Here is a 26402-nt window from a genome sequence, read left to right as displayed (position 1 = left end):
TGGGAAATTGATGAGGAGTGACATTTTTGCACAAAAAGAACATGGAAGAGTTTCGGCAAGGAGGCTTTACCCATGAGGAGCAGAGCAGCACAATGCTGAGCCGCTAACTGCAAAGATTTAAGTGCTAATTGATCAGAACAAGTTGGAGTGGGAGAACTGACTTCAGCATCACAAGGTTGGTGGGATGTCATAAGTCATACTGGGGTTGCTGCTCCTGGTCACTGGCCATTGATTGCTGGTGGAAAAAGCTAACAAATGAGACAAGTACAGTTATGCTAATCTTAGTGTTGAGTAGCAGCCCAGCGATTATGGCCAGCACTTCCTAATGAAGAATTGATGGGCAGTGAAGTCCATCTCAACTGGTGTCTGGAAAAAGACAGCAGTAAAGACCGATTATAATATTAATCAAATTATTATCACAGAGTGCAAGCTTCAGAAATAGGTCTCCTTGAGAACATAAGGTCGGTTAGCAATGCATGCTCATTTGTGCAAGATTGAGGTGCTTTAGTTTGCCTTTGTAGGTCAAGTAAAGAGTAGCAGATGCAGGCATGAATCTTGGTTCTGTTGAGCATTTCTAAGCCTTTCCCTTTGACCCACTTTCCCCGCTCTATTTTTGGGACTCGCTTCTGTCTACTTCATGCAGTCCACACAGAGATGCAACAATCCTGATTCTGGCTGCAGCTATATAAAGGAACTAACACTGACAGATAGCAGATCTTTCTTCCCTAAATACCACCTTGAGGTATGCAGTCAGCATTCACTGTCTGCCTTTCAACAAACCTGTGTCAAGGTCAAATCCATGTCAGTAAATTGAAGCCTTCAGCTATTTCTGATCATCATTCCTTTCAAACATAGGAATGTGTAGTAGCTTCTGGGAAGTGACCCTGCTGATGTCAGCTCTGAGCCAGATCAAGTCAACCACACGAACTTTATCTTTCTGCAGTTATGAAGTACTGACAGTCGGGTGTTTGACAGGCTCAGCCTATGCTTTCTGCTCCTTGGCACAATTGCATTCATCAGATGGAATGAATTGGCAGCCTCTTTCTGTGAAGGCATAGGATGATATGGGTGAGTGCTACAGGGGTCAGGAGCATATGCCCTTGTGCAGTTTTCTTAACACATTACTGTCTGGTTTGATGCAAAAACTATAGTTGTTACGTACCCCGTAACTGGGTTGCCAAACCAGCAGAAATGGATCACTCAGTTGGAGTCTGGATTACTAGAACTAAGAAAGTTTTATTAAAGAAACAAGCAACACAGTAATCGAAAGGATAATAAATGCAACAGTTCAGCAATGATAAACACACATGTACACAGAATTAAGATAACAGCATCAATCAAGCTCTATCGTTGTCTAGGGGTAAATGACCAATTTCAAAGTGACGCAAAGTTCAGTCCGATTTAGTTCAGTTCGCAGTAATCGTTGCCGTGGCGATGGACAATGTGGGGGGGAAGGAGAGAGAGAACAAGAACGAATAATCATTCAAAAAGGCTTCCACTCACAGACCTGAGATATTGCTCACAAGCAGCTTTCGGGCGAGTCCTTTGTGATGTCACCTGAGGTCACCGACTGTGACCCCTCCTCCAGATGCGGTCGATCCTCTGCAGTGAACCTGGCACCCAAGCAAGGGCGGACACACACCGGGTTCCCGCTGATCGTACCTTTCCACCCTGTGCGTCTGAGGCTTGGTTCCGCAACCAGCCTTCCAAACGACTCCCCGCCGACTTGCGGGGGGGCACGGCTTCCAGGGTCTCGTTACCTCGTGGTGTCGTGTGTCTTGCCTTAGCGAACCTGTCCCTTTTTATCCCCCTGCTGGGGTATCGCCTGTCCATCACACTTCAAACAGTTCAGGGTTCAAAAGGGGAGCCGATCTTGACAATAACCAGACTGATGGCTCCTTCATTAACATCTCCAAATGCTGCTTCATTGTGCTCCTTATCTCTCCCTCCCCTGAGGACAGGTGGCAGACCAACTGCTGATGCCACTGGTGCTAGCCCAGGCCAGCAAACATCTTAATTTATGTGTATTCTCATCACACTTCCCCCCTTTAAGGATTTTTACCGGGGTAAAAATTACAAACATGAGTATATTATTTGATGCACACAAATATACATCTTTATCAGCTATTTGGCTAATACAGAGAATTTGAAGTTGTCAACACCTGACAGACAGTCAGCCATCACATTTTCTGTTCCTTTTATATGTGTTATTAATAATCCCTTAGACCAGGCTCCAACTTAGCAAGCTTCATAGTGGCCAAAAACACTGATGAATTGTGATCAATGTAACCTCTCATTTGGTTTTGTCCCGGACCACAATAACAAGGGTCGTCCCATTCCGACTTAGTTTTCTCTCACAAGGGCTTAGTAGGAGGGGGAGGAGTAGTGACCGCAGAGTTATTGCAAAACTTCCTACAGTACCCCACCATCTCCAAGAGCCTTCTGAGGGCCCTCTTGGCTGTCGGGGTTGGGAGGTCAGCGATAGCCTGCACTGTAGCTTGCATCGCTGCCAGCTGCCCCTGGTAATTCCCAGGTAAGTGACCTTCGTGTGGCCGAACTCATTTTTTTCAAGGTTCACTATCAAGCTGGCTTCAGACAGCCGTATTAAATTGCCAATACACACCTCTGTGTTCATCAGCCCTTTAGTCACTGAATTACTCATTCTATATGGATTTTGCTTACTAGGCTGACCTATTGTACCAGACACCACCCAACGTCCCAGTTCTTTGCATCGCCTCAGGACAATCAAACACACGGGTGCGAGTCGTTTAATTACTTCTCCTAAAGAGTCGCTTTGTTCGGGGATTAAGGGAGAGACCTTATCAGCAGACCTTGCCAAAACAATAGCCTTCTCCCATCTGATCGATACCACACTAATCTTTTCAAAATGCTTTTTTTTCTCTTATCAGGGGGCCCCTAGCTTCATTGATTTCCGCGCTAACCCCGACTAGGTTTGTTAACATATCAAAAGCCTGTGACTGTCCCAGTTCGCGTCGGCCATAATCAATAACTTCCTTCCCCCTGGGCAGCCGGTAAATCTCTTTCATGATTCCACCAACTGTTTCCTCCAGCACCGCAAAATGTCCACCGGGGGGTACCTTGTGGGCCAGGTTAAAAACCTCATCCCCATAACTCTTTTGCACCACCCCCCATTCCTCATCTGCGGGCACAGCACTTGGTCTCCCTTGCTTCCTTAGCACTTCCTCCTCCACACAATAGCCTACTAGTTCCCTTGTCAAGTCTCTGTCAGAGAGAGCTGTCTCTGCCAAAACCATCAGCCCCTCGTCTCGCTCCCGCGCCTGCACAAATTCTTTCCTGGCTAATGCTACGTCTGTCCCAGCTCCCTCACTACCTCTTGTCTCACTACAGCCCTTCTTTTCATTTTCTACCCCCTTCTCGTACAAGGTTGGCAGAAACGCCTCAGCTAAATTTACCACCACAGCCCCATGATGAACCTGTGAGTCCATGGGCGGGGCCTCACTGCTGGCAGGCTGACCTGTCAATCTCACGGCTGGGAACACGATTTCCCCGGCGACGTCATCACCAAGCAAGACTTCCACGCCTTTCATTGGTAATTCGGACCTCACCCCAATCGTGACTAGTCCAGAGACCAGGTTGCTTTGTAGGTGTATCTGGTGCAAAGGGACTGACTCTGTCCCTTCCCCAACACCTTTGACCTTTACCTCCCCAGTCTGGGTCTCTGAGCTAAACTCTAATACACTCTTCAGTATTAGTGACTGACACGCTCCGGTGTCTCTCCAGGTCCGCACTGGAACTGGTTTTAACCCCTCCTTCACTGACACCAATCCGGCCGAGATAAACCTCTCGCGCCCTTCCTGAACTTTGGCAGACCTGTCCTTCCCTAGCGGTTCGCTTAACAGCTCGATACAGCCGGTCAAAATCGCTGTTTTCCCTTTTCCCGTCTCCTTCTTTGGGGCAAAGCACCTGGATGCAAAGTGTCCGACTTTCCCGCAATTATAACAGACGACCCCAGGAGACTTCCTACCAGACTGCTCCCAGTCTACCTTATCCTTCTCACTAGTCCCCGGCTTACTTTCTGACTTATCCGGCGGACTCTCCCCGCCGTCCTGACTACCCTTCTGGTAGCCTTTACTCAGGGCAAACTTCATTTTATGTGTCAACGCATACTCATCCGCTAACTTAGCAGTTGCGGCTAACGTGGCAGCCTCTTTCTCATCTAGGTAGGGTCTCATACCCTTAGGGACACAACCTTTAAACTGCTCAATCAGGATCAGCTGCAGCAGTCTGTCATAATCCCCCTCTACCCCCTTCGAGGCGCACCAACGCTCACAATATGTCTGCATCTCACGAGCAAACTCCAAATACGTGCGGTCCCACTGCTTCCTCGCATTCCGGAACCTTTGCCGGTATGCCTCTGGGACCAACTCATAAATCCTGAGGATGGCCTCTTTCACCACCTCATACCTCTGGGCATCTTCCGCGGACAAAGCTGAGTAAGCTTCTTGGGCTTTCCCTTTCAGTACACCCTGAAGTAAAACAGCCCACTTATCCCTCGGCCAGTCCTGACTTGTAGCAACTTTTTCGAAATGGAGAAAGTACCGATCCACGTCGGTATCGTCAAATGGGGGAACCAGCTTAACCTCCTGGGTCGCCCGGAACCCTCCACCTTGGTTCGGCACGAGCCCCTGCTCTGCCCTTATCTTTAACTTCTCCAGCTCGAATTCCCTTTCCCTCTGTTTCTCCTCTCGCTCCAGCTGTCTCTCTCTCTCTCTCTCTCTCTCTCTCTCTCTCTCTCCTGCCTTTCTAACTCTCTCTCTTTCTCCCGCCTTTCTAACTGCTTCTCTTCATGTTCTAACTGTCGTACCCGGAACTCGTGCTCGAGTCTCAGTTTTTCAAGATGTACCTGTACCGCGTCTCCAGCAGGTTTTTCAATAATCACCCTCAGCTCGCCTTGGGGAAACACACCTTTAGATGCATAGTGCTCTACGATAGCTCTGTGTATCTCCTCTCTCCTCATTGTCGACTTCCCCTTAGCAAGATTCAACAGTTTGGCCACAGCTACCAGTTCCGATTTCCTGGCATCCTCTAATGCCTCCAAGGTCGGCGCCTTTATAAATTCCTCAGCCTTCATTTCTGCTGTTTGTCTTTTCTTTCTTTTGGGAATTTTGACCCAATCAATTTACTCTGTCCCAAATTTAGCGTTCAAAATCGCGGACGAGAACCCCACTTATGTTACGGACGAGAACCCCACTTATGTTACATACCCCGTAACTGGGTTGCCAAACCAGCAGAAATGGATCACTCAGTTGGAGTCTGGATTACTAGAACTAAGAAAGTTTTATTAAAGAAACAAGCAACACAGTAATCGAAAGGATAATAAATGCAACAGTTCAGCAATGATAAACACACATGTACACAGAATTAAGATAACAGGATCAATCAAGCTCTATCGTTGTCTAGGGGTAAATGACCAATTTCAAAGTGACGCAAAGTTCAGTCTGATTTAGTTCAGTTCGCAGTAATCGTTGCCATGGCGATGGACAATGTGGGGGGGAAGGAGTGAGAGAACAAGAACGAATAATCATTCAAAACGGCTTCCACTCACAGACCTGAGATATTGCTCACAAGCAGCTTTCGGGCGAGTCCTTTGTGATGTCACCTGAGGTCACCGACTGTGACCCCTCCTCCAGATGCGGTCAATCCTCTGCAGTGAACCTGGCACCCAAGCAAGGGCGGACACACACCGGGTTCCCGCTGATCGTACCTTTCCACCCTGTGCGTCTAAGGCTTGGTTCCGCAACCAGCCTTCCAAACGACTCCCGCCGACTTGCGGGGGGGGGCACGGCTTCCAGGGTCTAGTTACCTCGTGGTCTAGTCATGTGTCTTGCCTTAGCGAACCTGTCCCTTTTTATCCCCCTGCTGGGGTATCGCCTGTCCATCACACTTCAAACAGTTCAGGGTTCAAAGGGGGAGCCGATCTTGACAATACCCAGGCTGATGGCTCCTTCATTAACATCTCCAAATGCTGCTTCATTGTGTTCCTTATCTCTCCCTCCCCTGAGGACAGGTGGCAGACCAACTGCTGATGCCACTGGTGCTATCCCAGGCCAGCAAACATCTTAATTTATGTGTATTCTCGTCACATAGTGAACTGTCATATCAACAGGAAAGGTCATTAGCTGAAGCTTACCATCACTGCAGTTCTTGTATATGTCCAAGTGGACAGGAGAAATCACCACTCACCTTGCAAACTGCCTTTTCCAAAAGGTCCCTTCTGGAAAGCTCTATTGGGCTATTGAAACAAAACCTTCAAGTCATCCTAAAAGTTTCTCCCCCCCCCCCCGGCAGTTAATCTGATTAACCATTCCAGTTTTCCCCTCCCACCCCTGTATTTATTACTTTTTAAAAACTTATTGAGGTACAGTATGAAACAGGACCTTCTGGACCTTCAAGCCGCGCCACCAACCAAACCCCCTATTTAATCCTAGCTGAATCACAGGACAATTTACAATGGCCAATCAACCTACCAACTGGTAGGTCGTTGGATTGTGGGAGGAAACCAGAGCACCTGGAGGGGACAGGGAGAATGTACAAACTCCCTACAGGCAGTGGTTGGAATTGAACCCAGGTCGCCTACACTGTAATGCACTGTGCTAACCACTACACTACCGTGATGCCCCGTCACTGCTCTCTACTATAGACACTAAACCACGTTTCAAAAGGTGTTCATATTGTAGATACATGATAATTAAATAGGCATCCGTTAGCCTCATGAGACCGTGGATTTGCGTCTTGGAAAGTTTCCAGAGCGCAGGCCTGGGCAAGGTTGTATGGAAGGCTAGCAGTTGCCCATGCTGCAAGTCTCCCCTCTCCACGCCACCGATGTTGTCCAAGGGAAGGGCATTAGGACCTATACAGCTTGGCACCGGTGTCGTTTGCAGAGCAATGTGTGGTTAAATGCCTTGCTGAAGGACACACACGCTGCCTCAGCCAAGGCTCGAACTAGTGACCTCCAGATCACCAGACGAACGCCTTAACCACTTGGCCAGCGCCAGCACAATACATGATAATATTTATATATTTATTCCATGTCCATCCTTTAACCTCTAACTTTTATTTCTGTAGGATCCTTTATTCTTTGTAACTGTTGAACGTTGTTGTTGAATGTCACACCCTGGAAACAGCACTGCACAAACTCCAAATACATGTAAATGTATATGGCAATTAAAGTTGCTCCTTGATCAGTTACATACCTGTCGCCTTGAGCACTGTACCTCATTGTTCACAAAGTACAATTCCGTACCCACAGCACAGTTTTCTTTTGTTGTGCAATCACTGACTGTACCCAGCAGCTCTGTCCCACTTATTCAGTGACCAACCTGAACCTATCTGAACAGCATCCCACTTGCATGTGGAAGTCTAGTGTCTACCAATAAAATAGCAGAACAACTTAATGTTATCGTGACCAAACAGTAACTGCAAGTTATACAGTGACTGACCTGGACCTCAATTGTATCGTGATTTACCTATACCAATTAGCATCATATCCTAGTGTTGTACAATGAGAGGCTGGTCTCCAACATTACAGTACACATTACACAGTGACTAACTTGTACATTGACAGATCCATGCACAGTGATGTCCAGCTTCTGGCCAGGTACTGGGTACCTACCAATGGTGTATCCCAGTGTTATTTAGTGATTGACCTGTCCCCACCAGTAGCATATCACCGCAACAGAAAATCTGCAGATGCTAGAAATCCAAAGCAACACGCACAAAATGCTGGAGGAACTCAGCAGGGCAGGCAAAATCTATGGGGGGAAAAAAGTAAAGAGCTAATGTTTCAAGCTGAGACTCTTCCTCAGGACCATTGGTGGGACAGGTCAGATGCTGAACTTCACTGTGCATTGATCTGTCACTATATAACATGCATGCAAGCTCGTCACTTTGTAACATGTAATGTTGGAGATGGGCCTCTCAGGTATGCATAGACCCCTGCGGTCCCACAATGTATACAGTGACAGGCCTGTCCACAACAGCAGTGCACTCATTATAGTTGATATACTTCACTCCTGCGTATACTGTGTGTTGTACGATGACAGACCTGTACCAAGTTTTGCTATTTCTATTAAAGGTCTTGTATACCATTGATTTACAATAACAGTTCCCTTTTGCTGCCTTAACCTGTGCAGCATATAATCTGTGACTGCATGGCTGGGTGTGCTGTATGATCAAAGAGGACAGATTGTTAAAGTTAATTGTACCTCGGTCACACTTTACTGGATTCCCATTTCTGGTACGGATTGCTGTACCGATTTTAGAAGATAATTTAGTAAGAGAGCTCTAGTCTGCATTTAAGTTAATAGCTATTTCTGTAGTTCCTTTATCAAAGGAGTATTGCAGAAATCTCCTTCATTATAAGCCGCATTGAACATTGCCACCTCTTTCAATATTTGCTCATTGTTACAAGTTCTCTATCGTGGTATCCTGAAGATGTGAAAGGCACAAATGCAATTGCTGTCTAACTGAGTCAAGCCAGTTAACAGTGGAGTGAAATCAGGTGCCTCTTTAGAACTTGAGAAGCTCGAAATTTGTTTACAAGTAGCTATGAATATAGGTTCTAGATGGAGTTGAACAGATTATGCATAAACTGACCTGCAGGCAGGAAGAGTTGACTACAAATCGGTCATTATCTAACAGAGGAGGTGAGCAGGCTCATAGGATTGATTGGAACATGTTTGTCTTAGTACAACTAATCTTCAGATAAGGTTGTCTATGCTGTAAAAACATGCTGGGGTGATTTTTGCTGAGAAATATATTTGCTGAATTATGAATGTGTCGCTCGTTGATGATTAGTCTGATGTAACGGGATGGCAAATGACCTTCATTAGAATATTTCAGGTACAAATCCTTCCCCTGATATTATGAATGAATTAGGCATAGCCTGCTTCTCTCCATTCTAATTTGGATTTGAGTGCACATTAGACAGTGGACAAGAGATACAGTAGTTGGAGAAATTTGGGCAAGCAAGCAGCATCATTGTAGACCCATCACACCCTGGACATCACCTGTTCCAACTCCTCCCTTCTGATAGGCATTTTAGATCACTGTGTGCCAGGACAAATAGGTACAAGAACAGTTTCTTTCCGTATGCCATCAGTCTTATGAACACTTGAATTTTAGTTTAAATTAAACCAAGTCCACCTGTACATACACAGGTGCACCTCATTGTATATAGTTCATGATTATTTGCACTATTGTTTTGTTTTTTTTTGATTCTGTACAGCGAGAGCTCAGGGAAACCGGCATCAAATTCCCTGTATGTGTCCACATACTTGGCGATAATAAAGGATTCTGATTCTGATTCTGAATCATTGCTGGGCTTCCCTTGTTGGCATTAACCTCTTTGCATAAATGGTCATTTTAGTTTTCAGGTGTTTACCAGCTAGTTATTATTTAGCTGGGATGTAGCAATAAACAGTGATTGTGAATCTGCAACTGTTAAATCTGGTAGTAAATCTACAGGGCAGGAGTTGGCCAACCACAGACAGAAAGATTTGAACTAATCCCCAGGTGAAGCTGAGCAGCTGGAATTTGCTGTAGACAATTGGAAGCTAATTGGAGTTAGGATATGATGACAGTGTGAAAGGGCACAATTTAATAATGAGAGAACTAATTTGTGTGTCATTGTTGTTTAGACCCTGATTATTCTTGTTGAGGCAATGCTGTTAATCAATTGTCAAAGTACATGAGGAGGCTATGTCACTCTAATTTGACATGTGTTAATCCAGTATAGGTCATGAACCATCAAAGGGATGCCTGGAATTTGAGGCATCAGCTTTGAAAGGTAACTGAAGAATTATTGCAGTGTGTCAAATTGATTAATGAAGTTCAAAGTTCAGTGGGTTAGTGAATGAGTGACTTTTTTGTATTGGAAATACAATCACTGGGGAGGGTCCTTCATGATAAATGCTACTGGAACAAGGCTGAGTGATTGTGGCCATGGCAGAAGAACTGAAGGAAGCAATCATTTTATATTGTTCTAGATTCAAGATTATTTATGCCAACTGTAAAGGAGAATGAAGTGAATGTTACTCCAGGTCAGATGCAGCATAAAAAAAGACATTAAGCAAAAGAACACAATAAATATAAATGTGAAATAGATCCTATAAAACACAATGCACAAGTAAATGTTACATACATAGACTGGTAGTATGAACATAAAGTAACTCCAGTTAATGTGGATGTAGTGGTGATGGGGATGGTGGAGTGGGTTAATGGCTGAAGGTGTTGATCAGCCTGACTGCTTGGGGGGAAGTAACTGTTTTAGAGTTTAGTGGTCCTGGCACAGATGCTACATAGCCTCTTCCCTAAAGGCAGTGGGACAAACAGTCCATGAGCAGAGTGGGTAAGATCCTTCATGATATACAGGCCTTTTACAGTGCTTTTCTGTATATATGTCCTTGATGGTGCGTGGGCTTTTGCTGGCAATAGTAGGCAGTTTTAACTATCTGTTGTTGACCCTTCCTGTCTGCCTTTTTTGTACTGCACAGTGATACACCATGTCTACTGTACATCTGTCAAAGGTCTTGGCTTTTGGAGTACATAGACCAGCTCTCTTCAGCATTCTATGAAAGTAGAAGTATTGGTGAGCTTCCTGATTGTGGAGGAACTGTTCTGGGAAAGGAGTTTATTCACCAAAGTCTGTGGGATAATACCAGTTGGGAAAGTATTGAGTTGGGACTGAAGTGGGAGGGGAAGTATCTTGCTGGCAATGGAAGGAGTGAACTGCTGTCTAGCTAAGATTACAGAGGCAAAGGACTTTGGGTCAAGAGTGGAGAGGGAGTACGAAAGAATGAATTGTAATTATGTGACATCTTTCCCACGCTCTGAACATCCCACATTACTTTACTCATAGTGAAATATGGGATACTTGTCTGATCAAATGAGCATGGAGTGCAAAAGCAGGAGGTCATCGTACAACTTGCTAAAACATTGGCTAGACCTCAGTTGGAGTATTTTGTACAGTTCCTGTCTCCACACTAAAAGGAAGGATGTGATTACATTTGGAGAAGCTGCAGAGGAGATTCACTGGAAGTGGCCTGGGATGGAGTATTACAGTTATGAGGAGAGACTGGTTAACATGGGTTTTCTTCCCTTGAAGGGGAGGAGGCTGAAAGAGGACCTGAATTAAAAAAATATATATATATGTGTGTGTGTGTGTGTGTGTATATATATATGTGTGTGTGTGTGTGTATATATATGTATATATGTGTGTGTGTGTATATGTGTGTGTGTGTGTGTGTGTGTATATATATATATATATATATATATATATATATATATATATATATATATATATATTATATATTGTTAAATATAGTGGATTGGGACACATCAGGACCAAGTCATTTTGTCTCAACTAATTAGCTGTCCCAATTAACCAATGTTTCATGGAAATAATTTAAAAATGTATAGACGAGACAAACTACCATTTAACTGAGTAATAAATTATATATTTAGTTGAAATACAGAACAAACTAGAACACTACCGATACTAATACAATACTATAAAACTGTGTAGTAGTTCCTAATAGTTATCGATGGAGGAGACATCCAGTGTACAATGCCATGTTCTTTTGATTGACTGTAAATGAGTAAAATCAGCACAATCACCTAATACAGATAATGGACTGTATTCATACAGTTCTTTCAATGATTGCATTCTCCAAATCTTTATTTTCATTGTAACATTCAAGATCATTGTCGATACCTTCAGATTCTTTTGTTGTTCCTAACTTGTTGAAGCAGTGAAATCATTTAATTTTCACTCCTGGCCTTTTCTGGCATCTCCAAGCCTGAATGCATGAAACTGCAGTGAGCCAAACTTTTCTGAATTGTCTTACTACTTATTTCTCACCAATTATCAGTGAAAAAAACATTTAGTTTTTGAACACAAACACATGCAACTAATGCTATTTAAATTTGATCGCTCTAAGCATGGCGTAGTGTATAATGACCACACAAATGCACGTGACTGATGCTAGTTAGAAACCGTTCAGCAACAGCCTCCTGTTCCAGTTAAGTGGCATATTGTCTCAAATCAGTGAAGGGAGTTCCAGCTACTTTCTCAATTACTTTTTGTTCTTTAAGATTAGTTCCAAATTAGCGACTGCCCCAGTTAACCAATGGCCAATTAACTGGAATCCACCCTATAGGGTAAATAGTCAATAACTTTGCCTTGTAGCAAAGCTGTTTAAAGGTAAAGGGAAAGGTTAGGGTAAGGAATAAGAAGTTTAGAGGGGATATGGGAAGAATTTTTTTTTCACCCAGAACCAGGAATACATTGCTTGAATGGGTAGAGGGAAAAATATCCACAACATTAAAGTAGTATTCAGACGAGCATAGAAATCTACAGAATAATGGAATTATTATGGATGGGTATTATAGATGGTTGGCATAGATGTGATGGGGTGAAGGACCTGTTTCTATGCCATTTGACTCTAAAGTATTTTTAATGTGCAGTCATTGTTGTAAGATGGGAACCCATGGAGACGTATCAAGGGCTCTAAACACCAATTAACAGATAATCTATTTTAGTGTTGAAGTCCAAGTGAAAAAATTTGGCCAAGACAGTGCATAGGCTATAAATATGACAAATCTATACCTAAGAATGCATGAAGGACAAATAATAACTAACAGCGCCAGACTAGATATACATAGCAGAACTATGTAAGATTTTGACAAAAGCATTCTTAATCTGTACTGCACTAGACTAGTTGAAAGTGATCTCACTGCTCTAAATTGGAATGTGCTGACCCAACATCTCACTATAGATGTACAGATCTTGTCAAAATCTATAGCACTGTACAAAATCTGGACTGTGCAAGTCCAAAGGAAAGAACACACTAAATCTAGACTGACCTTAAAGAAATTAATTAGAAAACCAAATCAATGCAGTATTGGTCTAGCAGAAGCTGATATCACTGCACTAAATCTCTACTGTACTGTTCTCAAGAAAACTGAGATCATCAGGCTAAACCTGCGCTGGTTGTTTGGTGGGACAGGACACAGTGCTCATAAATTCAGTTCATTGCTTACCAAGTGAAAAACAAGAGACATTGTAGAGAGTGTGAATTCAGTATGGAATGGTGGGGAAAGAAGAAACTGTTTTGCTGCAATGTCTTTATTTTTGAGTAAGCTCAAGGGTTTTTCCAATTTTGTTTGGTGCTGGTGCTTTGTGTAAATTTACACTCAGTGGCCACTTTGTTAGATCCAGGAGTGTACCTAATAAAGTGGCCATAGGAATGGAACCCAGTGTGACCTTCTGCTGTAGCCCACCCACTTCAAGGTTTGATGTGTTGTACGTTCAGAGATGCTCTTCTGCACACCACTTAAAATGCATTATTTGAGTTACCGTCGCCTTCCTGTCAGCTTGAACCAGTCTGGCCATTCTCCCCTGACCTATCACATTAGCAAAGTGCTTTCTCCCACAGAACAGCTGTTTACTGTTTTTTTTTGATTTTCACACAATTCTCTATAAACTGTAGAGACTGTCTGATACCCAAGATCATCCCACAGTCAAAATCATATTATTATTATTATTATTATTTAGAGATACAGCATGGAATAGGTCCACTGAGCCATGCTACTGAATGCCCACTGAGCTGTAGCCTAGTCACAGGACAATTTACAATGACCAATTAACCTAGCAACTGGATTGTGGTAGGTAACCAGAGCAGCTGGAGGAAACGCCCCATTCTGATATTTGGTCTGAACAGCAGCTAAACCTCTTGACCATGTCTGCCTGCTTTTGTGCATTGAGTTGCTGCCACATAATTAGCTTATTAGATATTTGCATTAATGAGAAGCTGTACCTGATAAAGTGGCCACAGAATGTACGTGCATCCATACAAAAGTTTTGTAACATGCTGAACAGTGAAAATAATGAAGAATATAACATAGGCATTCAGGTTGTATATGTAGACTGCAGTACGTGGGAGCTTATAGAGTGCTGATTTTGTCTAGAACTAACTTATTTACAGAGTACAATACTGTGAAAAAGCCTTAGGAGTGTATATATACTGTAGAGCCAGGGTGTCTGAGACTTTTGCACAGTACTATAATAACTTAATGTATTGCACTGTACTGCTGCAAAAAACAGATTTCATGACGTGTGAATGATGATCAGTGTGATTCTGATATGGGTCTCCATTGTGGACTGAGACTGAGAGTGAGAAGGGGAATCATGATTGGGAAAGGGGAAAGGGAGAGGAGAGGAGAGGGAGCAGGAAGCACTAGAGAGACACTCTGTAATGATCAATAAACTATTTGTTTGGAATCAACTGGCTTTGCCTGGTTTCTCTGGATTGGGTGTGTCTGTACCTGTGCCACCCCTTCCCCTGGCACTCCTTCTCTGCCACCTGTCCCACATTCCTCCCATGATGCTCCACGCTCACCATTCCCAGCATACTTTGCTCCTGCCAGATTTGCAAACTCAGCACTCCATGTTGACAAATACAGTACTCAGCAAAAGTCTAGCTCTATGGATTTGCCTAAGATTTCTGAACAGAACTATACATCTCAGTTTGACCTCCTCAGTTAAGAGTCATCGAACTAATGTGTGGATTAGGAATACAGATTTAGTCAAGGTGCTCTCAGTAACCAACTTGAGCTGGGCCCATGTGAGTACCTATGGCTATACCTTTGTTATGTAGAAAGTGAGAGGAATCAAAAAGAGAAGTAGTTGAGGGTGAGAACAAGCTCTGCCAGTTGGGCGAGGATGTTAGTGAACTGCTGGGATTGAGTTCCAGAAAAAAGCAGAGGAGTCTAAGGCCTTCTTGATGGGGGTTGAGGTGGGGTAGAGACTGAGGTGAATACAGGCCCTGAGCAATCAATGCTCTTCATACATTTAACATTCCATTCCCAAGTTCACTCGTCGCCTCAAATGTCAGTGTGAATGAATTCCTTGAACTTGTTTAGAGGAACTTGAGATAACAAAATAAAGGTACTTTCATGTTAAATATAATTTTGTATGCTGTATATTCTTAAGCTCAATTAAAATTCTTCTGCATGCATCCTAACCTGTCCAGTCCTATCCACTTATTCCCCCATCTTTCTGGCATTCATTTCAAGAAGACTAGAATATAAAAGCAAGCATGTAATGTTGAGACTTTAGAAAGCACTGGTGAGGCCTCACTTGGAGTATTGTGAGCAGTTTTGGGCTCCTTATCTTAGAAAGGATGTGCTGAAACTAGAGAGTTCACGAAAAGGATTGAATGGCTTGTCAAATGAAGGGTGTTTGGTGGCCCTCGGCCTGTATTCACTAGAATTCAGAAGAATAAAGGGTGACTTCACTGTAACCTATCGAATGGTGAAAGGCCTTGATAGAGTGGATGTGGAGAGGATGTTTCCTGTGGTGGGAGAGTCTAAGGCTGGAGGGCAGAGCCTCAGAGTAGAGGGGTGTCCTTTCAGAATGGAGATGAGGAGGAATTTCTTTAGCCAGAGAGTGGCAAGTCTGTGGAATTCTTTGCCACAGGCAGCTGTGGAGGCCAAGTCTTTATGTGTATTGAGGCCAAGGTCAATAGATTCTTAATTGGTCAGGGCATGAAGGGATACAGGGAGAAGATTGGGGCTGAGAGGAAAATTGGATCAGCCGTGATGAAATTGTGGAGCAAACTCAATGGGCCAAATGGTGTAATTCTGCTCCTATATTTTATGGTCTTATAGTCCTTTTGAGCACAGTCCTTCTATTCAAACTGTTCCATGGAGTTCACCTGCCTAATTCTGCACCACCTCCTTAGATTATTCTGTGTTCCTATGCATTCCTGACCCATACTAGTGAAGGCCAAACACTCCTCTGTATTAATCTGGATTTTCTTTTCAGAACCATCACCATGTTGAAGATACTGCATGAATACATGTTGTTGTTATAATTCAGTTTGCCGGCAGGGAGTTGAGAAATGCTCATGTTGAGGATTTCCTAATTAGTGACTAGGGCAGCTGACCCCTTTCATTTCATAAACATTGAATTTCACTGCTCATTAAATATTCTGCAACATCATTAAAACTGTCAACGACAACACTGAATTTTCATTTCTTGCAAGCTGTATTTTCCTCTTTTTCCTTTGATGTCTATGTACAGGAAGCCTTGTCTGCCACAGCTTAATGATACAGTTCTCTAGCTATTTGCTATTTAAACTGCTTTGAAGATTGGGGGAAAAAAAAACTTTTTCCCACCATGCTGCCTTTAAGGCTTATGGTATTATAAGATTATAGCACCCAGTCGTTCCAGAAGTAATTAAATTTTAGTGGGTTTACAGTTGGCTTATATACTATACTTTACCAATACCAGCATTTGGCATGTTCAATTTCTGAAGGTTTCCATCATTCGACGGTCTGATATTGCTACCATGGTAATCCCGATCAGACATTCGAGGCAGAGCTTCTATTTAAAGTGGTACTTGTTGAGAATTTATTATTACAGTAATATTTGAGTAATATTGTATATATATTGTTTGATTAAGCATTCTTTGTTTACATAATTTATTATGGGTCGTCTGTAAAAGTACATGAATTGCAAAAAGTACATGAATTGCATATGTCATTACACCAACGTGTCATATGTGCACACCTCACTAAAGTAAAACAAAGTAGACATGTTCATCCCAGCTCCTTTATTTACCTTTCAGTTAGTTTCTAGAGTTACAAAACATAACAGCAGCAACAAGTAAGTTTTAAACGAACCTGAGACAACTACCTAGCTATTGAAGCACAGTACATTTTTTTTTCGGAAGGGGAGCAAGAGAGAAACGTTTTGAATTTAAAAAGAATGCGCAGCATTTGTTTCTTTGGAAAGGGGAGAGAGACAGTCTAGTTAATAAAAAATAAAGGCAGTAAACGGATTAAATTTACGAGTTCATAAAATGAGTACCTAGTGATAACAATAAATATAAAAGAACAGAAATGACTGGCTATGTCAGAAAGATAGACACGTTTGATAGCAAAACAGATAACTAGCTGAGGTATGCTGAACAAATTGAGCAATATTTTGAAGCAAATGAAATAGCCAACGTGAAATGAGTGCCAGTGTTGCTGAGTGCAATAGGTAGAAAAACATGCAGTTTACTTAGAAATTTAACTGCTCCAAGCAAACCAGCTGGAATGAGCCTTGCTGATATTGTGAAGATAATCTAGGAACATTTAGAACCAAAACCGTTGTTGATTGCAGATCACTTTAGGTTTCGTAACTGGAATCAAAAGGAAGGGGAATCCATTTCGCTTTATGTGACCGAATTGAAGAAATTGTCTGAGCATTGTGAATTCAGTGATGGGCTTAATGATGCACTGAGAGATTGTTTAATTTGTGGATTCTTAAAAGAAAGTATTCAAAAACGGCTCCTAACTGAAGCATAACTCACATTTAAAAGAACAATGGAAGCAACAGCCAGAGATGCAAGTGAGTTGCAGTCAGAAATGAAAGTGAGCGTGAACAAAACTGCAACGTCTAGACAGAAACCTGTCTGGCCAAACAAATTGTGTGTCCGTTGTGACAGGGGCTCACATACACCAGACCAATGCAGCTTTAAAGATGTATTTTGAAGCCCTATAATTACAAAGGGAAGGCAGAAACAGCTGAGTCATTTCATGGTTTGTTTCTGGCAATGAATGTGCTATGTAACGGGAATCGTTGCAGTCAAACTTGGTTTAAATGGATTCTCTCACTGAGTTGAGGCAGCCGCAGTTGATTGGCAGAACTGTGTCCTAGCAACTGTAATGTGTTTTCAGCATCTTTGTTAAGGGATCTGAAGCCTCAAGGAGGATTGTAGATTAAAAATTAACAAGCTTTCCTCAAGTCTGTAGAGAATGATGTGGGGAAATTAAGTTAACTCCTTGTCTGGGAACCAGTTGTGGTGGAGGCTTGCAGTGGCTAATGCTTTGTGGAAACTAGTGAGGAACTTGGCATTCTTTAAATCAGAGAGCCACAGATGTAATCAATGATGAAATCCTTAATAGCATGTGGCTATCTCATGTTATGGTTTTGATCAAATGTTTTGCTTGTCCCATGTATACTACTGGCACCTTTGTTTACAGAGACATGTTCTTATCCACACTTCAATACTTGTTTTCTGTTTTGTATTTACCTTGACATGCAGTTTTGTCTCTTTATTTGTGTTGTATAGCGCTATGCCGGTGGCTAGAAGCAGAGTGGTGTGGCAGGAGCCAAGAAACTCCATGTCCTAACAAAGCCTCAGGTAAAGAGTGGAAAACAGCTGGACCTGATCTCTCAGCTTTCTTTTTCCTTTCCAAAATACACCTCCCTCTACTTCTCCAAATTTTGTAGATTTTACTGGAATCTCTCCGGTGCAGTTGCTGCAGTTGATTGTCAGACCCATCTCCTTCAATCTCTTTCCTCCTTCTGCACTAGGGTAGAGCAATATCATCCTTGCTTGCTTTTTGTCCACAGACAGTTCTTGTCACGACAGGGCAGTTCTCGAGGACTTGGTGCCTTGGTGGACATTACTGTCTTGGTTGGTGGTGGTGTTGGTGATGGGATTGGACTCTATGCTTCCCTTACCTGCTTTGTTCTGCCTGGCTGTGGGTTTGCTGAAGTCTGTATATAACTGATGAACTTGAATTGGTGTTTTCGTAAAAACAAATTAGACTGCATATGTTGATTGTTAATTACATCCGCTAATATGGTGGGAAGTTTTAAACTGAGTGAGATACAATTGACATTGGAAAAAATTCTTGCCTTAAATCTCGGAAACACAGGTAGTATCTGTGAGCAAGCAACATAGATAATGTTCCAGGACAAAGACCCTTCACCAGATGCTTTAGTTCTGACAAAGGTGCTTTGGCCTGAAACATAAACTCTTGTTTCTCCTTCCACAGTTGCTGCCTGATCTGCTGAGTGTTTCCAGCATTTTCTGATTTTATTTCAGATTTTTGATATCTGCAGATTTGATTTCCATCGAAAAATTGTTTCATATCTTCTATTGTATTTTCATTTTTTGTGATCATTGGTTTCAATTTCAGCGAACAGCCCATAATGACCAAGTCAAATATGAGTCATGTCTCTCCCTTCCCCCATCTTGGTGATTTACCTAATGTAGGATTCCCAAGCATCCATCTGTTTTGTCATACTTCCTTATGATGCTAGAGTAGGCTGTTCAGCCCATCAAGTCAATGCTAGTTCTTGGCACAATAAAGATGATCCACCCCACCACTTAATTTCACCACAGTCCATTCTCACATGCATTAGCATTATTACCCCTCCCTGAATCTCCCACCAGCCACCTTGGTACGACAGGGTACTTTGCAGTAGTCAATTAAACCTACCGACCCACACATCATGTAGATGTGAGGGTTGACTGGAGCATTCAGGGAAAGGCTCATAGGAGGAACTTGTAAACTGATGATCTGGACTGAACCAGTGTTTCTGGAGTTGTGAGGCAGAAGCTCCACAAAATGTGCCACTATTGTTGCATGGTGCATGATCCAGTTGTTGAATTAAATACTGAGTGGCTTCTTGCCCAACAACTGCCCCTCTGTGTTTACGTGACTGGACAATGACCAGATTTCAAGTTGACCATCATTTTCCCTTCAGCACTTTGCCCCACTTTGAGTCCAGTAGCAATGATGCAACAGCAGACTGAGCAGATGCAGTCTATAAAACATTCCTCTGCATTGGCCACTAACTAGTAAGCCAGTAGGCTGTCTTTAACAAACAACTCTGTTGCTGGTGATAGGTAAGTTTGGCTGAGCCTTTCCATTGCCCCTGTGTTGGCAGTAGGTATGAAAGCTCCTTTCTGCCACAGAAATGGGTCATTTTGCCCACTCCACATGCCTTCTCACACATCAACATATCCTTGCCTCTTATACCTATCTGGTTTTCCTTTAAATGTCCCCATTCTTTTCACCTTGGTTAATCCTCAAGGTAGTGATTTCCATATTCTTACCGCTCTCTGGGTGAAAGAATCTCTTCAAACACACCTGTTTGAATTTTTTTGGGATTGATGGACCAAGTTCTGGTTTCATCTGACCTCAACCTCAACCATCAAACCTGTTTTGATGCTGAAGATCCGTCAACCCACGCAACCAAAGAAACAAACTCACTGTGCAAACCCTCAAGATAGTAAATAAAAACGGTTATTACCTAAGTCTTAACCTTAAGTCATCCTCATAAACCTTGGTGTGTTTTGTGCCAGGAAATAAACTCACTGCCTACGCTCTGAGCTCACCTTACTTGAAGTGGGGCATTTCTACTGGGTTGGCGTGAAATGTCCCAAACATTGCCATCCCATCCAGCACTATGATCTATGCCCACACTAAGACCTATAAGCAGATTATGTAGTGGCCTTTCAACCAGATGATGCTTCCTTTTTTGAAAAGTTAAAGTGGAAGAACTTTAAAACAAAATGGATGTCTTCTAATAGCTTTGCAAGGTGTTTTCTCATTGAGGTGAGTAACAATCACGATTTGCTGGTGTTCGTAGTTTAGCTGGAGCTGAAAGTTCAAAGTAAACTTATTATCAATGTGCACCTACGTCACTATGCACAACCCTGAGATTCATTTTCTTGTTAGCATACTTAATAAATCCAATAACCATGATAGATTAATAAAAGATTACAACCAGTGTGAAAAAGACAACAAACTGCAAATACAGAAAAATAAATAAATAAGCAATAATGATTGAGAACATGAATTGAAGAGTCCTTGAAAGTGAGTCTGTGGGTTGTGGGAATAGTGTAGTGATGGGGCAAATGAAGTTATCACCTTTGGTTCAAGAGCCTGTTAGTTGAAGTGTAATAACCGTTCTTGAACCTGGTGGTGTGAGTCCTGAGACTCCTGTACCTTCTTCCTAATGGCAGCAGTGAGAAGAGAGCGTGGTCTGGGTGGTGGGGGTCCCTGATGATGGATGCTGCTTTCAATGCGACCATGCTCTATGTAGATGTGCTCAGTGGTGAAGAGGGCTTTACCCGCGATAAACCGGACCATATTCACTGTCTAAAATCTGGCAATTGCCTGGTGACCTGCATAATTTACCATCTCTTTTCACTTTTTAGGGGAAAACTTTGATCAGAGTCCATTGAGGAGAACCTTCAAGTCCAAAGTGTTAGCCCATTATCCTCAAAATGTGGAGTACAACCCTTTTGATCAAGATGCTGTCAATATGGTGAGTTGTGGATTTTAATGTTTTCTTTACTCATTGCTCCTGTACCGTGAATCCGAGGCTACATCAGCTTGTAGATTTGACCAAAGTTGCAATAGTAATATTTGGGTTCAGGTGTTTTCTTTCTCTCTTATTCCGATTTCATGTGTGTAGCCATGATTCTCACAAGTTAGTTTGCATGACCGAAGTTTTTTTAATCATTGAGATTGTCCTGACATTGATCTCATTGATCCTCATGGGAGTTTTGGCAAGAATGATCGCCCTGACTTTGGATCATCCTGAAATTGTGCAGAGATCTCTGTGGTTTTTTGAGGGAATTTTTTGTTCGTTAGTGAAGGTGATAATCAGAGGTGCTATCAGAAGGACCTTATTGATGCTGTGTGCATATTTTGGGGTCACCTGCTTAGCGAAGTAATGTGCGAGGCGCTCGATCTTTGGATATCTACCTGAGTCTCCTTTGTTTTCCTCTCCCACTCCAAATGTATCTTTTGGTCAAGGTGCGAGGTATCATGCAAATGATTCAGAGCTAAGTCAGGAAGTACTTGCTCTTCTTGGGCAAATTTCTCTGTAAATTGGTGTTTGTAAACCGTGGTTCTCAGCAAGGTAAAAGAGAAAGCAATTGGATATTTGTTGTAATTCCTTCTGCTCATATTATGGATATTATCAGAACTGGTCACCAAAGTATGGGCCGCAACATGTTTTATTTCATCTTTCACCTTGACATGCTGCTCTTATCCAATTCCCACAAGTGCCTCAACTTTGATTGTTGCTGAAGGATCTTCTGGTAAAAATAAATGTTTTGGATATTCCCAGGGAAATTGACTGGGTTTTCATTGTGAAAATAATGATGTCACTGACTGGGTTTTCATTGCCTATTACCTGGAAACTTTTTGAACTTCTAGATTTATTTGGTGTTGGTTTTCCTAGGAGTTTGTCCTTCTGACTGTGAAACGCTGCATTGAGGCATTTACTCTTAATAAGACATCAGCAATAAAATGCACTGCTTGGAACAGGATGTACCTATTGTTGACATGAGTACTGACAGAAAAAGGAAGAAAGAATGAGCAATCAATCTATGTGATTGAAAAGCTGACAAGCCGATGAATTTAAATGGTCAGCCACTATGACTGTACTCTTGAACCGTCCCTTCATGTCAATAAGTTATTTAATGGGATAAAACCAGAAAATACTGGAAACATTTAACAGTGCCTGTTGAAGGGCCATAAACAGAGTTAAATGTTCCAGGTTACTCTTTCCACAGATGTTGTCTGTCCTGCTGAGTGTTTCCAGCATTGTATTTTCACTTCAAATGGTATTCCCATGCCATAATCTTTCCAGTCCCTCTATAGTGGTAAGGGCATGGTGAAGAGGGCAGGACTATCTAACTAACCTTGCTATGTTATTACAGACTGCAAGTGTAGATTGTGCATTGCGGCCACCAGGTGTTGATTTTGTGAACTTCGAAAGATCATTCTATCTATTAACACACAACCCATGTCAGTCATCTCTAGTGAATGGAAATATCCTGTCCACAAGCCAATTCATGATATGGAATTAAATCCGCCACTGGGTTGTTGCTCTGTGTCCAATGAGGGTTGTGAAATACTCAAGTGGAATACTGTGCTCTTTTTAGACCCTGAGGGAATGTGATGCTTTGAAAATAAAAATCAGCTGCAGCATTACTTCATCACCCCCGCGATAAATTTCTAAAATGGTAATTACTTCACTCGAACTCCTAAAATAGTAATTACTTTTCTCAATCTCATCAGTATAATGAGGCACGCGGATGGTGGGATTATCATTAAGAACTCGCTCAAACAATTTTTGAAAGGAGCTGGGGATTTGTGAAGCCATCTAGGGTTATCAGATGACTTTCACAGGCATTGTGTGTGGGTAAAGGGTACTTTGTTCACTTTTCAGTTGTTGCTCTTGTTCTGATGCTAATTTTGGGCAGCCATTTCCACTGACAGATTCCCTGAATGGTGAATATGATTTTGGTACATTTTACAGACATGCCATAGAATGTACACAGCCGATCAAAAATACCCTTGACAAATGGTGGCTCTTACCACGTGGGATTCAATCAGGAGTCATTCAAGTGCTCATGTTATTTCTTGAGTTTTGCCAGAGACAAGTGCTTCATTTAGGAATTTATTTCAAAATGGGTCACTGGATTGAAGAGGTGGTATTATAGTCAAATTGTTGTCATTTGTATTTTAAAGTCTTTGCACTGACTCCAGCTTGAAGAATGGAGTCTTGATTGAGGGGATGGTTTACAATAGTGCGTCCACAGTGTTAAATGTGGCCTTGCTTCATCTTCAGAATTAGTAATTGATTTACTATTGTCACGTTAGTGAAAAGCTTTGTTTGCATACCATCCAGACAGATAATTTCACACATTGTACATTCAGGTTGTAGAAAGGGAAAACAATAACAAAATGCAGAATATAGTGGAGAAAGTGCAGTGCGTGTAGACTGAGAGATCAAGAGTTAATCTTTAGTGTGTGAGAGGTCAATTCAAGTTGGAAAACGGCTGGGTAAAAGTTGCCCTTGAGCCTGGTAGGTGTTCTTTAGCTTTTGTATCTTCTGCCTGATGGAAGGGGGAAGAACTGAGACAGTAACCAGGATGGAAGTAGTCTTTTGATTATGCTGTCTGCTTTCCCAAAGCAGCGGGAGACGTGAACAGTCAGTGGAGGAGAGGCTGGTTTTTGTGATGGACTGAGTTGTGTTCACAACTCTCTGTGTTTTCTTGCAATTTTGCGCAGGGCAGCAGCCGAGTCCTGATGAAGGGCCTCAGTTCATAACCTCGAGTGTTCATTGGATGCTGCCTGACCTACTGTGTTTTCCCAGCATATTATGTGTGTAGCCATACCAAACTGTGAGGCGTTCAGATCGGATGCTTTCTCTGGTACATCTGTAACAATTGGGGAAGGTTATCAGGAACATGCTGAATTTCCTTAGTTTTCTGAGGAAATCATTATCATCACCAGTTTGAGCTTTGACTGGCATGGCCCACACACTCCTGTTTCAGGTCAAGTGGATCAATTCATTGGTATTCATTCAGTTCCAGTTCTCTGGCTGCTGTCTCCATCATCATTTGTCTTTGCCTTCCTTTTGCTTCCTTCCCTTCAATCTTTCCCATAACTACCGTGCATTCTAACTCCTCTTTCCTAATCACATGTCCAATGAAGTTACATTGCCTTTTCATGATCTCATACATTATTCCTCTTTTTGTGCTTGCTCTGTTCATGACATCCTCGTTAGATATTCGTTTTGTCTACGATATTCTTTGCATCCTCTTCAATACCAACAAAATAGCTGTAAGTTATAACACCATTAACGTTTCATGTAGAATGAAAACATGTTGTTCTGTTGATAGAAGAGCAGGCAGTGATCCTATCTGGTTTTGACCCACACCCATTCCTTTGTCAGCACGTACAAATTGATCTGCTTTAACTGTGCTGTCTGCCTGAATAACAACAAATGTGGTCAGAGGTGACTCATTGGCTGTGAAGTGCTTTGATAACCTGCGTACTTGGAGGGTACACTACAAAATAATGCCTTTTTCCCCCTCTCTATTCTGAGTAGATGAAATGCCATGATTTACACCCAAAGTCCAGAGTCCTTCCTGCCTAACTAGCAGTTTGATCCACCAGTAATATACAGTATATTTGTGAGGGAGTGGGAGTTCTCAACATGGTCTGAGGGCTTGTGAAATTTAGCAGCACTTCAGTGCCCATCTCCAAATGTAGTAACATCACTACTACTTAGCTGACCAAACTCTGAATGATGGAATTGACAAGCCGTAAGAGATTCCAACAAGAGACCAACCACTTCAACCCAACAAACCTCTGTTGATCATCAAATCCCACTTACATTAATCCTACACTCTTCCCTTTTTATTCTCCCCTCGCCTCCCTCCCTGCCATTTCCACCACTCGCACACACACTGGGGGCAATTTACATTGGCCAGTTTTAAACCTTCCAATCCACACTCCAGTGCAATATGGAAAGAAACAAGGAGGAAACTGCTGTAGTCATGGAGAGAATGTTCAGATCCCACCCAGACAGTGCTGGTGGTCAGGATTAAAACTGGAATGATAGAGCTGTGAGCCAGCAGCCTACTTCAGGTGACCCTGTGTTGCCCACAAGGAATTTGAGGAATAACCAACTGTGCAGGCCTTGTGAAGAAAATATACCATTTTCAGACCAGAGGCTCTCTCCATTGTAGTATGTGGGCTTCCGTGTGTTAAAGACAATAGACTCAAACAAATCTAGCAGCAGCAAAAGCTGAGCACGAATGAGACACTGTGGTTTGTCTGTGAAAGTATATCGGTGTGCCCATGCTCTTTAAACTTGTTGCATGTCCAATTCCTCACTCCACTGGAACCATCAAGCCAGTGAACACAGTGAATCCAATCCAACCACGTCTGATGATCATTAATAAAGAGGTAGAAGGAAGTTACCAGTGCTCCCACTATATGCTGGTATTTACTGATGGTAAACTGCTCACTGAAGCTTAGTTATGATTTAGAGTTGCTTGAAATGTGCACTAATATGCTGAATCTCAAAGATGAGCAGCTGTCCGTGATGTCAAGGCAGCATTTGATTGAGGGTAGCACCAAATGGCCCTTCTAAACTGTAGTCAATATTTATATATCATCAGACCTTAAGACATAGGCTGAATGGCCTAAATCAGCTCCTATTGAGCCTGCTGTACCATTCAGTCATGATTCATTTCTTATCCCTCTCAACCCCATTCTCCTGCCTTCTCCCTGTAACTTTTGATGCCCTGACTAATCAAGAACCGATCAACCTTAGCTTTAAATATACCCAATGACTTGGCCTCCACTACTGTCTGTGGCAGTGAAATCCACAGATTTACCACCCTCTGGCTAAAGAAATTTCTCCTCATTTCCGTTCTAAAGGGATCTCCTTTTATTCCAAGGCTGTGTCCTCTGGTTCTAGACTCCCCCGTGATAGGAAATATCCTCGCCACATCCACTCTAGAAGAAGAAGAATATCTTTATTGTCATTGTTGTGGAGCAATGAAACAGTTTAGCGGCTCAGCGTTTTGCAGCATGACAAAGAATATATACATAAAATAAACTCTAAAACCTCAGGAGTGCAGTCCAAAATTAATAATATATGGATGGGGGGGTAGGACTATTGCACACCTGCCATTCCTGGAAGTGTGATGCATTTAGCTGCCGCTGTCTTAGGAGGGGGGCAGGAGAAGGGAAGG

General features: G+C 42.5%; 1 protein-coding gene across 11 annotated transcripts in view; it reads left to right on the top strand.

Annotated features, from left to right (window-relative positions):
* Positions 1 to 26402, top strand: part of LOC140202734 (DENN domain-containing protein 5B-like) — a 301107-nt gene that overhangs the window by 102333 nt on the left and 172372 nt on the right. For 7 of the 11 annotated variants that reach the window (XM_072267984.1, XM_072267991.1, XM_072267987.1 and 4 more), the window contains exons 2-3: positions 18165 to 18236; positions 21051 to 21160. The exons of 1 other annotated variant lie outside the window; for it this stretch is intronic. In XM_072267984.1, the coding sequence (XP_072124085.1) occupies positions 18165 to 18236; positions 21051 to 21160 (182 nt within the window). The remainder of the gene's footprint in view (positions 1 to 18164; positions 18237 to 21050; positions 21161 to 26402) is intronic. 3 more of the 11 variants (XM_072267990.1, XM_072267985.1, XM_072267995.1) reach the window with 1 other exon arrangement.

This window comes from Mobula birostris, chromosome 9, assembly GCF_030028105.1.
Source record: "Mobula birostris isolate sMobBir1 chromosome 9, sMobBir1.hap1, whole genome shotgun sequence".
Taxonomy (NCBI): Eukaryota; Metazoa; Chordata; class Chondrichthyes; order Myliobatiformes; family Myliobatidae; genus Mobula; species Mobula birostris.
The sequence above is the reverse complement of the archived record's forward strand: the minus strand, read 5'-3'. Positions and strand labels throughout refer to the sequence as shown.